Source organism: Choloepus didactylus, chromosome 6, assembly GCF_015220235.1.
Source record: "Choloepus didactylus isolate mChoDid1 chromosome 6, mChoDid1.pri, whole genome shotgun sequence".
Taxonomy (NCBI): Eukaryota; Metazoa; Chordata; class Mammalia; order Pilosa; family Megalonychidae; genus Choloepus; species Choloepus didactylus.
Window position 1 is genome coordinate 25,480,476 of NC_051312.1, and position 19,878 is coordinate 25,500,353.

The following is a 19,878-nucleotide window of genomic DNA, read 5'->3' on the forward strand; positions in this document are numbered from 1 at the left end:
TTCTCTATGCATTTGCTCATTATTTCTGCAGTCCTTGGATGGATTTTTCAGACATAATTGTATCAAAAAGAATTCATGGCCATAGTTTAATATATTATCATTTCTACTGAATATAAAATAATGTAACCCAATAATCAGTAATAAATTGATTCTATAAAGCCATAGTTAGTGGTTTGCTGCAATTTGTTTTAATTCTTTTATTTTTCCCTATGCCATCAGAATGTTTTTAGTGGAGAATGAAGAAATAAAAGTGCATGATCAAAAAAATGTTTATAAGCAAAAGCAGAAACAAACAAACAAAAAAATTATGAAAGAGGTACCTGCATCTGGACTGAGTGTCTCAGTGTTTGAAATACAGTACTGTATCCAACATATTTTGGCATGAGATTTCAGCACTGTGACATTTGTTTTTCCTTCAGTATGATATAGACTGCAGTTTTTGACTCTTCCTTAAGTAATTGGCAACTCTGTTTTCTAGGGTTTATAGGAATGAAATACCTGCCATGTAATGGACTGGGTTACATTCAGCAACTTACAAATGATTTATATTCATGACATGAAACACCCTAGAGTTTTTCATACTGAAATTCCCTACATTAGGAAGGGAATGAAGAAATCAGCTTAAAACCACAATTGGAAGGAGAGGAAAGCCATATGTCATTTATCAAGGAAGTTTATCACAGACCCATGTGGAAGATGAGTAAAATGTGTAAATAGCAAAGTATAAATGGGGTTAGAGAACCAAAAAATGCTTATTTGATCTTTAGAGAATTCAAGAGTAAAATACAAATAGTGAACATAATTTCTGATTTCTGTGTAAATCCAGACACATTACATACTACTCTTAGAGAACACACACACATACACACACAAAGTATCATAGTTTTTAATGTAATTTGAATATCTATATTAATAAAACAACATAAATAAATGAATAATAATATAAATATGTATTAACACATTGTGTATCATAAAAACATATTTCTATTAACAATAATCCTCATTCTTTCTCTCTGTTCCTCCACCTTCAACTCCCCATCTCTTTCTCTCTCACATAACAATATTGGGAAAGGAACTAAAAATATTGAAGTACATTTTGAAAAATGTACCAGTAGTAGGTCTACAAAGCAAATTCATTACAGAGTATACTTGGTTGACATACACAGGAGAAATTTCAGCTGCATTACAGTTCTAACCTTCACTTCCCTGCCATGTATGATAAAAGACAACAATTATAACAGAGGAAGAAAATTATATTTGGCTTCTAAGATCCTTTATTAAAATCTCTAATTTAACACCTAGTGATAGTATGAGCTTAGAAAAGTAACTTGATCATTCCAAATAAAAGAATAATAAAACTGACAAAAATTTTCAGGCCTAACTTGTTCAAGTACATGAACACAGTATCATGACAGAGTACTTATGTATGAGCTGCATTAAATTATTTGTATTAAATTAAATTTTTGATTATATGTTTAGGATGCACATAATTGAAATATGATATCAAAATTTTGTTTATGTGAAACACACACAATAGAGAGTTATAAAATCAACTTTCATAATCAAAGAATTGAGCAATGAATGGGCTCTTTACCATAACCTGTTTCTTCTTCTTCTTTTAATTATATATATGCTTGTTACATGACACTATCTATATATTAAAATACATTTTATTGAGAATAAAATCCCAATGAATCTCATTATTCTATGCATAAGGTGTCATAAAAATTCATCCATTTCTCTGCATTCTGCCTTTGCTATGTCAGTAAATAATAGTGTATTTTCCTGATAATCTTGCTGATATAAATCCCTGGCAACTGTTGATGTAACTGATTCTTTCTGTAGGTTAAGAAGATGGTTTAATAATGAAGGTATATTTTATATCTGATGATGCCTCTTTAAAGAATTTGCCTACTTCAGTATGAGAAACTTGATACATAACAGAGAAAATGTTGAGGTTTAGCTACTTCATCAAGCTGATCTTCAAACAGGCATTTCTGTTAAGTAATATTTGAGGAAATTAGATTGGTTGTGTTTATGTGTAGCTTCTCTAAATTTAACAGGAGATAAAGACTACAAAGGAAAAAAATACATAGATATTGGATTAAAAAACAAATAAACATGATCATTCTGGGGGACTTAAAACCATTTCCTAAACACTCATATAGTCTGAAAACATAAAGTAACAGACACCCATGAGAACAGTTTTACAAGCATTAAATTTGAGCACAAGGAAGGCTGTGATAGCAAGTACCACATATTATTAAGTGCTGGAGGGTTGGAAATTTTGTGTACATTGTCTTGTGTAATCTACATAGTAATCTGTAATTCTAAAATTATTAAGGTATTTGTATAGATGAGCAAGCTCCTGCCAATTTAGGAGTAGAATATGACAAAGCTCACAAAGTTAGTTATTCACAGATCCAGGATTCAAGCCCAGATTTCTCTGACTTTACACTCTAAGCTATTTGCACTGAACCATATTGCAATGTCATTGTGACATGCCAACATTCTGGAATCATTGCCTAGAAAAATTGCAAAATAACATCCTCACCTATTTTTATTCATTTATAAAGCCTGAAACTTAAAAAAAACAAACTTGAAATCCAAAACAAACAAACCAACTAAAGTGGCTTATAGTTCAATTAGCTAACTAGTGCAATAAATTCAAAATTAATTTTTATTCCTCCATCAGAAATTTTTTAAAAAGGGCTCATAGTGGCATATATTCAATGACTGGTTATAAGCTAACTTTCTCTCTATTTAATAAAGTGTCTTATTTCTACTTTCTCTGTTATGACTATAATCTTCCCTCAAGAAAGTTAAAAAAAAGTCTCTTTATAACTTACTTAACAAAAAATGTAGGAAGTTCTTCCTATTTTTCTTTTATGTTCCCTGAAAGGAATGCAGTTCAAATTTTAGTACAACACTGAGTTAACTAGAATCAAATTTAAATATTAAAGAATGCAATATTAATATTTTAAAGCATATAATTTGAGATTCCTGATAACAGCTTCTAACATATTTTTTAAGTGAAAAGAAAAAAAAAAACCAAAACACCTTTACTCTTACCTGTGGAACTGAACTGCTAACTCAATTAAAGTATGCTCTGAATATTAAACATTTGTATTCTTTTATTAGTTCTTGAGTTATTCTTGAAATCCACAGGGGATGCCCCAAGGAGAAAACATCATCATTGTCTTCTGGGACAAAGAAGCACAAATTGATTTTTTTTGTATAAAACATGTAAATGGTCCTGGAAATGGGCTATATGATAAAAAATGAATATATGAATGAATTTTAACCTCTAGCAAAAAATGACCCATCAGTAGAAAAATATGTGGCATAGTATTGTAAAAGAAATCTAATTGTATGGGACATAACCTTAGCTCTGATGTAAATGAGCTATGCAATATTGGGTTAATAACATAAATTTCCTGAAATCCAGTTTCCTATTTCTGGGAACATAACCTGCTTAATTTTCTCAAAATCCATTAAAATGTACATAATGATACAATATGAATACAAAATATGTATATGTACAATATGAATATGAAATAATATGAAGGCATAAATTTGTGACAGAATTTATAATTGTTTAATAGAATTTAGTTTATTTCACATTGAAAATTCAAAGTGCTACACTTCTAATGAAATGAAAGATAAACACAATGAGATTTTACAAGAGGAGATAAGATATGAATAAATAAAATTAAATGGTAAACTCAGGGATAGGAAATATTAAGAGGAGAGAAGAGACAGTGTATCTATAATTGTATTAAGTTATGTGACAGAACAATAGAATATTAGAGATCTGGCAGTGCTAAAGTTTACACTGTTTGAATAATATAAAATCTTTTCATTACTCAAGGATTTTATATACTCATCTATAGACCACCACCTGGTTATGTATATAAGAAACTTACAACAATTTAGAAAACAAATAAAGTTGGAAGCCAATCTAATTTCAGAACTTATCAGAAAAGTAAAATAATCAAGAGAATGTGGCATTAGTGATAAAGATATACACCTAGTTTAATGGAACACAATAGAGTATTCAAAAATAGATTCACTCCTATATAGTCTATTGACCTTCAATGAAAATGCCAAGTAAAATCCATGTGGGAAGTATAAACTTTTGAAAACAATGGGGCTGAAATGTTTGAACACTCTTTTAACACAATAAAAGGTACATTGCTTCACTCTGTACCACATGTTAAACTTATATAAAAAGGAACCACAGACAGTCATATAAAACCTAAAGCTAAAAATCTTCTAGGGAGAACAGAGGACAGATCTGAATGACAGTGGGTTATTCAAATAGTTTTTAAACAACAGGCAAATGCATGAACCATAAGAGAAGAATTTTGTATATTATACTCTATCAAAATTAAAATATTATGATTTGTGAAGACTATAACTGTCTTTGTGATATCTTTGGTTTTTTAAACAGAACCCACAGTACACTAACCAATTAAGAATAAAAAAAAAAGATTAATTAGACTATTTTAAGAATTTTCATTCAGCAAACTTAACAGTATGAAGAGAACAACCCTCAAAGTGGGAGGGTATATTTATATTAAACATACATAATCATACATATTATATCCAAAAATTATTCCCATGCAGAATGTAAAAAGAACTCTTACAAATCAATAAGTAATTGACATGAAACCCAAGATTCCCATGCCAAATCACAAAATCTGCAGTTTCAGGAAAAAAGGGGTGAACAATTCCTTATACAGAACCTGGAAAATATGGGCATATTGTATTTAAAATTCACTGTAGGATGTGGAAGTAATAAATTATATAATAGGCAATGTATGCCACATCAGTCATTCCTTTAGCCTTGTTCTTCTGTAACCATGGAGATGATAAAGAATTAATGCAAAAGCATAAAAATAGAGAAATTCCTTCCATATTTTCAAATTGAAATCTAGGTTATGTTAGAATAAAACTTGATTGTGGTTGCAAGAAAGCGCAATACAGTGTGATGATTTGAAGTACTTAGTCACTTGAACTTGATCAAATGTCCCTATTCCAAACCTTGCAGTCCCACTCTTTCCTTATCTGTGCTTTTAATGTGATACATGACACCAAGATATTCTGGTAACTCAAGATACTTTGCAATGCTGCAACCCACAGTATGATCTTGGCATCTCTCTCTCTCTTTTTTTTTTCTCTAAATCAGCCCATTTTATCTATATCAGTGGATATGCCAATTAAGCAAAATTTATGAGGTTAATGAGAGAAGCTTCCAGATTTTTACATTTTTATTCTTTCCTTTCAGTATGTTCTTAGTTCCTATCTATCTGTTCATCACATGTATTGTTACACTTCCTCATATCTCTCTGGAAAACAATGTACTTTTTTAACAAAGTCATTCACTAGTTGCTTTCATATCCTTGCACAAAAGGTCTATTTTATGATGACTTTATGTTTCTTGCCTTTCTTCATGTGGCTGACTTTTCTCAGATTGAGTTTACAAGAGCATGTACCATATTTTGATTTAGGATCCTCTATTAGCATTGATTTGACAGTCTTCCTTGGAGGAAGTGAAAGAAGATAATCCCATGGTTTGGACTGTTCTGTATTTCTAGTGAGAGTGGGATATAATATGGACCATGTTATAAAATTGTCATCTATTGAATGTAGTTGTTGCTTTTGCCTAACTAAATTTCCCCATGAACTTTTGGTTTATTGCATAGTCTTTTTATATTCATAGAACTTCATTTACATGATTTAGAGAATGGATTGATTGGTCCACCATGTCTTGTAATAAAATTATCTATATAGTCAATAAACCTTGAATTAATGTGACTCATAAGAAAAAAGAAAACAGTGTATGATATATTGCCATGACAGCATAAATATTACTAAATAGTTCATATAACTGATTTTTTTAAATTTTAAGATAAAATTATATAACATATATGTATATAAAAATGAGCTATGGACATGTGAATACAAAAACATTTTTTAACCCAAGGAGAAAAAGTATTTTGGAGAGAGTTACAGTGAAATCTTAATATTGGTTATTGGTGGTTGCTGAAATTGTGGAAATTTCTCAGTTTTATTTTACTTTCTTTTGCTTATATATCCTCCATAAATTATCTTCAGTGAATATTTATAACTATTTTAATGGAAGAAGGCAAAATATTTTAATATCTAAATTTGTGAAAACAAACTGGATATAAATATAACACAATTATCACTACTTAAAATCAAAATCTTGTTTATTTTCTGATTGTTTCTCATGTGATGAACCAAGAAAAGAAAAGCAAACTGATAGGTAAATGTTTTAATTATATATTTGAAAAGTCAGTCTCTCTGTGTCATTATTAGGTAGACATATAAATTATATAAAAAATCATAATGATTTTTTAGAATATAAAATATTGAAAGTCAGGAATTGGTGCCTAACTGATTTTATAGGATATTTTGAAGATCAGTATAGTCTAATGTATTGTAGACTAATGAGTCAGAAAGATAAATTAAAATCTAGAATAAGTAAAAAAAAATAGGCACTCTAAGTGTGTTTATACCAAATAAATTCAATCTGTGTTTTAGGTTAAGACCCTAAAAAGATGAGCAGTATGTATTTCCATGTATATAGAGATTAAGAAACATACTAATAAAAATGAAAGGGTAAAGAAAAATCAAAATAAAATCTTCTGTTTAGAATATTCCCTCTTCTGAAACAAAATCAGGTCCAGGTATCTTGTTCAGAAACTACTAAACATTTAGGGAAAAATGAATAACAGATTCTCTACAAACTTTTCCAGAAAATTGAAAAGGATGGTATATTTCTCAACATACACACATACAGGCACATATACAATAAATATATTATGGGGAATTTGTTTCACAATATTTTAAGGGGATAAGCACAAGGCTGTTCATTGTAGCAATGCATGGGAGTGGTATCGGTAATTGCCAAGTTGGGGACACAAAAAAATCTGTCATTAAAGAATACATACGTAAAATTTGTTGGATGTATGTTATGGACCATAATGACTTCTTTTCAAATAATGAAAGTGATTTAAAATGCAGCAAAAAGATTTATAGCAAAATAGCATATATGCACAGTAAAACATATACACATAAAATCCTACATTTTGCAAGAATATCTTCATAGTGTAAGACCATATATGAAGCACAGTAGAATATGTGTTGAGGTGGGAAAGAAGAATTGGGATAGGGATTGGACAGAATGGAAAACATGAAATATTGAAATGTAAGAAAGGAAAATATAACAAAAGAGAAGTCCTAAACAGTCAGAAGGTGGCCTATGAAATGAAAAGTAGGAATAATGAATTTCTTTCCTTATGTCAAAAATAAAAAAAAATATGAAAAAGAAATTGAAACTTTTTAAAAATACTATTTATTGTATTTATATTTGAAATAATAAGGAATCATTTAAACACTTCACCATTGTGTCATCCATTTGAGGAGACTATTGTAGAAATGACAGTTTATTGACTAGCTGGTGTTATAGATATGATATTTTCACCTGCAACATTGTGTGTTGAAAGTGAAAGTTAGCCAAAAGTATAAAGTAGGAACTTATGAAATAAATGAGTAAACAAATAAATAAATACATACAAATATGATTGAACAATTATTTGCTCACTGGTGAGCACAAATTGTCCTAAACAGTAGATACCCTAGGGAATTTTGTGAAACTTTCAAATGCTTCAAGGATAATCAACAAATTGCTTAACATCTCCTAAGGGAGAATCTAAAAGGGTGAAACAATCCAAAAATTATTCTCACTGTGTCATAATAAGAAGCAAATGGGGGAGTCAATACAGAGGATTCGTTACAGGTGAAAAGAAATTTTCATCTGAGGTCAGATTTTAGTATTATCTACAATGTTTCAGTGATGTTTGCAAGGTCCTTTTTTATTCAATGGCAAAGCCATAGTGAAATATCAAGATTTTATTCATTTCTGTGTACATCTACTACTCAGTAGTGCCTAAGCACTTTATATTAATTTTACAGTGTTGCACACATTGGTTGTGAGGCCACATTCTCATAAGTATCTTGAAAATACCATTATATTGCTTAATTGATAATTGTGTTTTATATAAATAAGCATAAGATACTGGAGGTAAAAACTGGGAATAAATAAAACATAAATTAAAGGGACAGGAATAAAAGATTATTACAGAATTCTACAGGTACAAATATTCTGTCCTTCATTTTGAGTTCCTCCAAATTTTTTGTCATTTAATGGCTCTAAACTTTTCAATGTCCCTCTCAAAAATAATTTAATACTTAATGTAAATTGAAATAAATGTAAAAGGTGCATCAAAAATAAGAATCCAATACTCAGCAAAGATAGTATACCATGAAAAAGTAATTTGCAACTTCTGGGAAGATGGCAGTAGGAAAGGCATTTCACACTCCTCTTCCATGAAAAAAAAAATGAAAGAAAAAGCAAGAAGTGCCCAGAACAGTGGCTCCTGGGTGCGACTAGCCAGAGAGGGACACTTAGTGGGGACTAAGATAAAAAAGTAGAAAAATTGCATATGAAAGGACAGGGTGAATTTCTTCAACTGGTAATGATTCATGGGGGGGTCAGGGGTGATGGTGGCTGGAGGTGGTCCCCAAGCAGGGAAGGAGTGACTGACTATACACTCCTTGTGCACCTATCTCAGCAGTTGGTGGGTGAGATAACCCCTCACAGCCCATAGCTGGAAGCTCCCATGAGGGAATAGGAATTCAGAGGACTTATGGTGACAGCATTTAATCTTCTTTCATGGAAGTCCACAGTTTTCACTGGTGAGCAGCAGGGAGAGGTGAGGGCACCAAACAGAAGTGCAAGGAGCCCCTCCCCAACCCCAGAGGCTTGCAGGTGCCCAGTGGATGGGGACCAGGATGCATTTGAGCTGAAAGAGCCTAATAAATTTAAAAAGTTGAAATTATTCACAGCAAATCCTCTGACCATAATGGAATGCAACTCCAAATCAACAACCACCAAAGAACCAGAACTTTCACAAATATGTGGCAGTTAAGCAACACACTTTTAAATAATCATTGGGTCAAAGAAGAAATTACAAGAAAAATCAGTAAATTTCTGGAGACAAATGGAAATGAGAATACAAAATATCCAAAGCTATGGGATGCATTGAAGGAGGTGCTGAAAGAAATTTATAGTTCTAAATACATACATCAAAAAGGAAGAAAGGGCTAAAACAAAAGACCTAACTGAACAACAGAAGGGACTAGAGAATGACCAGCAGGTAACCTTGAAGCAAGTAGGAGAAAAGAAATAAATATTACCACAGAAATAAATGATCTGGAGATTAAAAAAACAACAAAATAAATAAAACCAAAGGTTTGTTCTTGGAGAAGTTCAACAAGATTAACAAACCCTTAGCTGGACTGACAAAGTAAAAAGGAGAGAAGATCCAAATAAAATCAGAAATGAGAATGGGTCATTACTATGGATCATGAAGGAATTTAAAATATCATAAGAGGATACTATGAGCAACTGTACACCAATAAACTAGACAGCCTAGAGGAAACAGACAATTTTTGGAAACACATGAACAACATAGACAGACCCAAGAAGAAATAGAAGCCCTAAACAAACCAATCTCAAGTAATGAGATCCAATTAGTCATCAAAAAGTTTCCTACAAAGAAACACCCAGGGCCAGATGGCTCCACAGGGAAGTTCTACCAAACTTCCCAAAAGGAACTGACACCATTTCTGCCCAAATCTTTCAAGAAAATGAAGCAAAGGAACACTTCCTGACTCATTTTATGAAGCTAATATCACTCTAATACTAAAACCAGATAAAGATATTATAGGGAAGGAAAACTACAGGCCAGTCTCCCTATTGAATATAGATGCAAAAATTCTCCACAAAATACTTGCAAATTGAATCCAAAGGCACATTAAATGTATTATGCATCACAACCAAGTGGACTTCATTCCTGGCATGGAAGGGTTGTTCAACATAAGAAAGTCAATCAATGTAATAAAAAACATTAACAAATCAAAAAGGAAAAACAAATGATCATCTCAATAGATGCTGAAAAAGCATTTGACAAAATTCAGCATCCCTCTTTGATGAAAACACTTCAAAATGTAGGAATTGAAGGAAACTTCATCAATATGATAAAGGGTATATATGAAAAACCCACAGCCTGCATAGTACTCAATGATGAGAGACTGAAATCCTTCCCTCTAAGATCAGGAAAGAGACAAATGTGCCCACTGTTACCACTGTTATTCAACATCATGCTAGAAGTTCTAGCCAGAACAATTTGCCAAGACAAAGAAATAAAAGGCATACAAATTTGAAAGGAAGAAGTGAAACTGTCATTACTTGCAGATGATATGATCTTATATTTGGAAAATCCTGAGAAACTGATGACAAAGTTACTTGAGCTAATTAACCAATTCAGCAGAGTAGTGGGATACAAGTTAAATGCACATAAGTCAGTAATGTTCTTCTACACCAGTAATGATCTATCTGAAGAGGCAATCAAAAAAAATCAATTCACAATAGCAACTAAAAAATCAAGTACCTAGGAATAAATTTAATAAAATTTAATAAGGATGTAGGGTACCTCTACACAGAAAACTACAAAACATTATTAAAAGAAGTCAAAGAGGACCTTATTAGATGGAAAGATATACCATGATCATGGTTAGGAAGGCTAGACATCATTACGATGTCAGTTCTACCCAAACTGATCTACAGATTCAATGAAATTCCAGTCCAAATTCCAACAATCCACTTTGCTGACTTGGAGAAGTTAGTTATCAAATTTATTTGGAAAGGAAAATGGCCTTGAATTGCCAAAAACATTCTAAAAAAGAATGAAGAGGGAGGACTTACACTTCTTATTTTAAAGCCTACTATACATCCACAGTGGTGACAACAGCATGGCACTGTCAGAGATAGACATATCAATCAATAGAATCAAATCAAGAGTTTGGAAATAGATCCCAGATCTATGGTCAACTGATTTTTTGATAAGGCCCACAAATCCACTGCACCAGGACAGAGCAGTCTCTTCAACAACCAGGGCTGGGAAAACTGGATATCCATTTCCAAAAGAATGAAACGGGACCCCTACCTCAAACCATATACAAAATTAACTCAAAGTAGATCAAAGATCTCAATATAAGACAGTACCATAAAACTCTAGAAGATAATACAGGGAAACAATTTCAAGACCTAGTAATAGGAGGTAGCTTCTTAGACCTCATACCCAAAGCACAAGCAATGAATGAATAAATAGACAAATGGGAACTCCTCAGGATCAAAAGTACTGTGCCTCAAAAGACTTTGTGAAAAATATGAAAAGGCTGCCAACTCAATGGGAGAAAATATTTGGAAACCATATATCTGATAAGAGACTGATATCCTGCATATAAAGAAATCCTACAAGTCAACGACAATAGAATAGCCTAATTATAAAATGGGCAGAAGATATGAAAAGACATTCTTTCAAAGAGGAAATACAAATGGCTAAAAAACATAAAAAAGTTCATCTTCACTAGCTATTAAGGAAATGCAAATAAAAACCACAATGAGATATCATCTCACAACAATAAGAATGACTGCTATGAAACTAACAGGAAACTACTGATGCTGGAGAGGATGTGGAGAAATTGGAACACTTATTCACTTCTGATGGGTATGTATAGTGGTACAGCCACTATGGAAGACACCTGGTTGTCCTCAGAAAACTAGATATTCAGTTACCCTGTGAAAAGGCAATTCAACTTCTTGATATATACCCAGTAGATCTGAAAGCAGTGACACAGACATTTGCACACCAATGTTCATAGTGACATTGTTCACAATTGCAAAGAGATGGAAATAATCCAAGTGTCCTTCAACAGACAAGTGGATAAAAATATGTGATATATTCATACAATGGAATACCATGCAGCAGTAAGAAGGAATGAGGTCCTGAAACATATATCAACATGGATGAACCTTGAAGACATAATGCTGAGTGAAATAATCCAGATACAAAAAGAGATATTTTATGTTGCCACTAATATGAACTCCCTGAACAGTACAAAATCAGTGACTGATAATGAAAAATATAGGGGACCTAGAGATAGAAGCTATTGAAGCAGGAACGATAGCTTAATATATGTACAGAAATGTTAATGAGGGTAAACTTTAAGTATGTGAATGGACTGGGATGATGACTTTTCATTAATGGGGTTATAAGTATGAATGCCACATTAAAGGTGAATATTATTGAAAGTGTTGTTTAAATGCATGTATCCCATAGATTAGCACTAAACATGCAAAAAAAAAAAATGATTGCATGATATACTTCTAAGGTATGACACTGGTACAAAGAGTTAACAACAGAGTGGTATATGGGAAAAACTACCTTTTCATACTAAGGACTATATTTAATAGGAATACCTTACTGGTACCACACAAATACTAGGGATAAATAATTAGGGCTGATAACAACTTTGGGGTGTTTTGGGTCATGATAATTGTTTAAAATTGAGAGTGATGGTGACTGTACAACTAAGTGAATATAATGTGAGACTTTTTGTTTATCCTTAGCACTGTATATGCTATGTGAAATTAGGAACACCCTACTTAATAAGCCAAGCCCTCAATCTTGAGGCTTGCTCTAGTGAAGCTTATGTCTGTAACAGGGAGGCTAAGCTTGCCTATAATTATGCCTAGGAGTCACCTCCATAGATCCTCTTTTGTTGTTCAGATGTGGCCTTTCTCTCTCAAAGCCCACCTGTGCAAATAAATTCATCACCCTACCCCACAATGTGGGACATGACTCCCAGGTGAGTGAGTCTCCCTGATGATGTGTGACATAGATCCCAGGAATGAGCCTTGTTGTGGCATTGAGGGATTGAGAATGTCTTCTTGACCAAAAGGGGGAAAAGAAAGGTAATCAAATAAGGTTTCAGTGGCTAAGAGATTTCAAACAGAGTTGAAAGGCTATCTTGGAGGTTACTCTTAGGCAAGCTTCAGCTAGATATGCCAGATGACCACAGTATGACAAGCCCAAATCAACGGTAGTCCCAGAAACCCTAAAGAATACCCAGGCCACTACTTGAGATTCTATACAAGTTTCACTTACTAAGTTTATTTTTCAGAAACTTAAATTCTCCAGAGTATTCCTGTGCCAAATAAGTCCCAAAACCCAGAGGCAATAACCTTTTCAAGAACATAAACCAGATGCATCCCCCCAATCCCATAACATGAACACCCCTTTTCAATATGAAAAAGTTAGGGTGCTCACTGCCTAGACATCCCTGAAGATCGAGAAGGTGACTAAATGAGAGGAAGGTGTAGCAATAGACAAGATAGGATTTAACAAAGGATTATGAATACTGAATGTTTATATATATATATGTATATATATTAGATACCAGGGTATTAGAATAGCTAGAAAGAAACAACTGAAATGGTGGAACTGTAACCCATAATATGCTTTGAAATCTTCTGTATAACTACTCATTAAATTGTACTTTGAAAGTTATCACCTTTCTGTATGCATGTTATACTTCACAATAAGGAAAAACTGCAACTGTGGAACTGTAACCCATAATGTTCTTTGAAATTTCCTATATAACTACTTGTTAAAGAAAGTTATCACCTTTCTGTATATATTTTATATTTTACAATAAGGAAATGACTGAAATTGTGGAATTACAACCCACAATATTATCTGAAATTTGCTCTCTACTTGTTAAATCATACTTTGAAAGTTACTGCTTTTCTATGTATATATATATATAATAAACTCTACAAATAAAATATAAAATAAAATATCTGCAATAGTGGAAAAAAGATCAATGACCAAGGTGAATGTACAAAATGCCACTGAATTGTGCGCTTTAAAATGGTTAATTTTATATTATGTGAATTTCACCTCAATAAAAAAGGAAGTTGAAAGAAAAAAAAAAAAAAAAGCAATTTGATGCTTTTCATAAAATTCCCAAACCTGTGAGAGGAAGCATATTTTCTTCTCTTACCTTATAGGAAAATCTATACTTAATGTCACAGAGTTTTCTTGAATGTTTCATTGTTACAATTAAACAAGACTTACATTGTTTTTTTATAGCAGTCACTGGCAATCTTTTTTTCAAAGTGTGATAACTACTGATGTCCAGTTTGATATTTCTGACATTAGAAGAGTATGTGCATGTGGGCAGGACAGAATATCAGAAAGTCAGAATCTTGAATCAATATCTTATGTGAGATTAGTGGGGTATCCCTAAATCATTTTTATACTTTCTCTTATAAATTGCATTTTTTTTCTGTTTAGTTGCTTGGAACTTACTCAGAGTCTGCTGGCATTGCTAATTTCATTATAACCAGGATCATTCCTATATATTTTTTTGTTGTTGTTTATTTTTCTTAAAGGGAGCATTGGTGGTCACAATATCTTAAACCAGTAATTCTTTTACCTTAACCTGTCATCCTCATCTTACTCTGTTCTGTTTTTAAATTTGTGACTTATTAGGGTTATGTTTACATTTTTATTTGATTTTTTTATCTGCATTATAGTGCAGAGAAATTCCATGTGGAGAAATTCCGTGTGGTCTTAGTGTGCAGAAGGATTTAAAATGACAAATAATCCATGAATACCTCATTCTCAGTGTATTTTATTTTGCCTTTATAGTTATGTAATATAGCAAATTTATTTTATCAAAGGGAATTTTTATGAAATGTCATTGTATAAAACCATTGCCAATGTCTTCACCTTTCTCCCAATTTGCTCAAATTTCTTCATTTTTCCCAAGGTTCTTTCATGAGAAAGCATATTTGATTTATTGCAAACAAACTTCCATATATAAGTTATAATGAAAATACCCCTAAAGGAGGAGTAAATATTTTAACTAAATTAATATTTAGGTAAAGTTTTATTAAAATACTGTAAATAAAGTCAAAGAAATTAATTAAAAAGAATGACACTGTGATGGTCGGACTTTTGGTCATGGTGTCCAGGGGTGGAGGAGAGCTGCTGTGGTCAGCTACATGGATAACACCCCTCTCAACCTACTCAGCATCATAGCCCTGACAAGAAAGTCAAGTCATACCAGAAAAATTTACATAAACATAAATAAAAGAAATGCCTTCTAAGTGAGAAATGCCTTCTAAGTGACTTAATCTCACCACTGTAAAAAAAAAAAAAAAACAAAAAACTGTAAACAAACAAAAACACTATTTGATATTTGAGCGCTACTTCCAGGCACAACAAGCACAGGGAAACATTTAATCCTCACTTATCTTCCCTGAAAACCCTGCAAGGAAGTGTTGTTTCTATAGATGTCATTAAAGAGATTTGTAAAATTTTCATCATATGCCCAAAGCACCCCTTTGTAGATGGTACAAATGGTGATGAAGAGACTTCATCCATTTGTTCATCTACCTATCTATATCTGAAAATATCTATTTATCCATCACCCATCTGTCCATCTATCTTGTATCTCCTGGATACTTGCCTGTACAAAGAAAAATTATCCTCACCATGATCTGTGTGAGTTTCCTTATCTTATCTATACACCTGTCTTATACCTATTGTGTGTATTAATTGTTTCAGTCTGTACAATCTTTTCATATGTAGTATTAATGGGTTCTAAATATTTCCATGATTTTTTTAACTTGTGTATTAAATGTTTATTATATAGTTGACATGTGCATCATGCCATATTATGTCATTGTAATTCCATAAATATCATTAAATACTTGTCATGACATAAATGAAAAACAAGTTTATAATTATTCATATATCCAACATTTTTTCCCTATCTCTATCTCTATCATTTCTGTCTCTATCTCTATTTATATCACTATCTCTACCCATCATTTCTACCCATCATCTCTACCTATCATCTCTACCTATCTCTGTCTCTATCTCTGTATGTTTGTATTATTTGTGAGAACAAAATTTATGTTCAAATATCCTAAAATCAGAAATTTTGAATTGTAGAAAGACATCCAATATCATCATTGAGGTGCAGAAATAATCAGGCTCCAGGGACTTCACTCGAATGTACCTGGGCCGCCACTGTGGGTCATAGGAACTACCATGCAGGACTGAGGGAGGGGAGAGGCACAGGACAAACTGCCCTGGAGCTCTCATAAATTTCCTATTCTATTTTTCTTTTTTTCCTGATTTCAAAAATTATTTCTTGGGTCATTGTCTAGACTTGATTGTCTTCTAGAGTTTGGGGAAAGTTAATTCTGACAAACTCTTCCCATTTTTCATTGTTTCTCAGGGGCCTGTGTGACAGGTGTGTCTTATGCCACAATCTTGTTCATGTTACTTCCTCCAAAACAGTTTCTGCATGTTTTGCACTTTATCCCTAGAGCTGTTAGCACATTAATCTTGGTGATTTTAAATCATTCCTCTGATAATTCCAATATCTCTGTCAAATTTGGGTCTGGTTCAGATGTTGCCCTTATCTTCAGACAGTTTTTCTGCCTTTTAGCATGTCTTGTGATGTAATGTTGAAAGCCAGGCATGATGTATCTGGGAAGGCAAACTGAGGTAAACAGATTTTTAGCATGAGCTCTTATGTTCATCTGTCTAGGAGTTAGGCTGTGTTTATTCTTTCCTGTGGCTGTGGTTAAATTTTCTAGTGTGCTTGTTTTGTCTCCTCTGTTGTCTTTGTGTTTCTTTAAAGACTCCTTCTTACGTTGGGTCTGAGCCTTTCAATTCTTGAGAATTGTAACCCCTTCTTATATACAATAACCCTATTAACGTATTGGTAAGCTGTGGGGGAGCAAATGTTCTATAATCCTAGGATAAGTTCTCAGTCTTTTAGTGAGCCTGTGTCCCTGGACCTTTTTTTCTTTCACTCCCTAGGTGATATAGGAGGGCCAGTGGAGCTTGGAGTTGGGTTTCTGTCTTTCCCCAGGTAAGTAACACTCTGCAAATCCAGAATGGTTAGGCTCTGGTAAAATAATATCACTTATGGGCAGGTGTTTGTCAAGGGAAAAAGAATGCTTTGGGACTATCTTAAATGGCTACTTTTCCCTTCCTTCTGGCAGAGGTATGAAGGAATTTTTCTGTGGGAACTTACTGGGACTCCTCAAAGTAAAATCCAAGAAAGTGAGGGAGTCCTCCTAAGTCTGTGCCTCTAGTTTTCTGTTGTTTCATTTTTATCTCTCAAGTTTGTCCACCTTCAATCTTCAACAATTAGCCATATCAAGTACTTAAATTGTAATTCAAGGGAAATTTAATGCATACCCTTTGAATACTCCCATTTGGTGCTGACCCCAGAGGAGTTTCTCTACCTAATGAGCAAAACTTGGAACCAAAGTAAAACAGCAGAATAAAAAAAGTAGAAGCAAGGATGCCCTGAAATGGGAATCTTTCCATTATGTGCTTCATCATTAGGAGTAACTTTGAGGAACAATAACAAATGCAAAGTCAGTCCTCATACACACAGGGTAAAGGTAGAGATAGAGACTGAGCACAATATCCCAGCATCCTAGGAACCCTCAAATCTTTTCAGATTGTGAGGCATCTACATCCTATAGTCAATTGCAGGCTCTTCATAAGCTATAATTTTGTTTGTCTTTCCTGCTCCTCACATGCATGCCATCAAAATATTATCAAAATAAATCAAAATATTATCATGTATTCTCAGTATATTTTGGAGAGTTTTAGAATAGATATAATCAATGTATATAATTGGAAAGTGGAAAGGAAAGAATTTAAAAATGGAATAAAATTCTATGGTATTGGGTCAAAGACTGCAAAAGATGCATCTTCAGGCCTGGGTGTATCTCCATGTGTAAGGGCACATGGAGCAAGTGAGTTAACCACAGGGAAGTCTTTCCTGGGATTTCAGAAGGGGAACAACTTCATAATGAGTGCAGAGGAATTACTATGAAAAATGTGAAAATATATGATGTCATCAAATCCTGACAACATCAACTGTAATTATGACAAGTGAAAAACAAGTAACAAAATGACTAAGAACAGCAATATATGTACATCAGTGAATGTTTAATATGGATATGTTCAAAAGTTGTCATAGGCATATAGATGTCACAGTGAATCTATATTTATGAAATGTTGCACAAGAAGGACTAATTGTTTATTTGGAAAGAGTCTAAGTTATATTAGCAAAAATCAAGCCATCTTTTTTAGTTTCTGACCATAATAATATGGACTGAAAACAGCATTCTTTTCAGTTTGACTCAATGCCAAAAATGTACTTCACTGTGAGCCAATTTTTCTCAAACAATTTTTTCATTGCAGCTTTTACATCTTTGTTCCTCAAACTGTAGATGACAGGATTCAGCATGGTAATCACAATGGTGTAAAATACAGACACTATCATATCATGATCCAAAGCATAGCTGGAACTTGGCCTCACATACATGAAGAGGACTGTCCCATGATAAAGTGACACTCCAGTTAGGTGAGAACCACAGGTGGAAAAGACTTTTTGCCTCCCTTCAGCAGAATGAATCCTCAGAATGGCCAAGAGAATAAAACCATAGGAGATCAGGACTATAGAAATAGTAGTTATCTCAATAAAGCCCACAAAGTAGAAGAGTAGAAGCTGGTTGATGTGAGTGTCAGAACAAGAAATGGCAAGGAATGGAGGGATGTCACAAAACACATGTCTAATTTCATTGGATGCACAGAAGGATAGACTAAAAGTGGCCACTGTGTGTAAAGTAGAATGCAAAATGCCAGCAACATAGGAAGCAAGAATGAGTGGTATGTAGACTCGTGGTGACATGTTAACTGAATAGAGCAGTGGGTTGTAGATTGCTACATAGCGATCATAAGCCATTGCAGCCAAGAGAAAGCTTTCTGTGGTCCCAAAAGTACCAAGCAGAAACATCTGTATTGCACATCCAATAAATGAAATGGTTTTATTCTCTGCTAGTAAATTGACTAACATTTTGGGAGTGACAACTGAAGAATAGCAGGCATCCATGAATGACAACACACTCAGAAAATAGTACATGGGGTTGTGGAGCTGGGGATCCCCAATGACCAATAAAACCAGTCCCAAATTTCCTATCAGAGTAAAAAGATAGATTGCTAGAAATAGGAAAAACAGGGAGATATTTAGCTCAATATTATCTGTGAAGCCCCTCAATATAAACATGGTGACCTCTGTCAAATTTTTAAACTGAATACTGCTTGGCTCCAAATATGATGATAATGCTGACATCTTGGTTTATATTTATAGATCTGCAAGGCAGTATCTGGTGAAATAAGGTTCAACCAATTATACCTCAGTGTCTGCTTCTTGGAAGGGCATATGATAACCTAGGCAGTGATAGGAGAGGCACTGAAGGAGTAATGGAGCCCATGTGGATGCATTTCCCTGTATAAACAAAAGGAAGACATGGTTTCATTCAGGTTATGCCTAAATTTGTCATGTAAGCAAAATAAATAAATAAATAAATAAAAAACCTGAATTTAAGTGAATTATTTTCTCTTAACATTTCTACTACTTTTCCTTTTATCACATCATTTAAAAATTCACAAAAACAATGAATATCAGGATTTTTGGATACAAAAATGTTACAGTAAAGGGTACCACTTGAGCACTAGTTTGGAAATTGCTATAGTGTGCATGAAAAACCTTTCCTTAATGATGATGATTATAAAATGGGAGGAACCACATTCACCTCACAAGATTGTGTTAAATTTTAAAGAGAAAACCTGGATGAAAATTACATAATTAAAGTGATGTCAGATGATGAAAACTGGGATAAATTAGAATTACATTTCAATTTGTCTTACACAACAGCCTTTTCACACCAAACTATTTTACGTGCTCTTTTCTGGCAATGATCATGTCACATTAGTTCCTCTGGAATTGTTGTGAATAAGACAGCAGAAATTATTCTAGAATTATATGCACCTT

At 33.1% G+C, this 19,878-nt stretch overlaps 1 protein-coding gene across 1 annotated transcript; it reads right to left on the bottom strand.

Moving 5' to 3' along the window:
- Positions 1 to 18,174: 18,174 nt before the first annotated feature.
- LOC119536763 (olfactory receptor 5T1-like) lies at positions 18,175 to 19,176 on the bottom strand. The gene has a single exon (XM_037839528.1). The coding sequence runs from the start codon at positions 19,174 to 19,176 to the stop codon at positions 18,175 to 18,177; it is 1,002 nt and encodes a 333-aa protein (XP_037695456.1).
- Between the last annotated feature and the right edge of the window lie 702 nt (positions 19,177 to 19,878).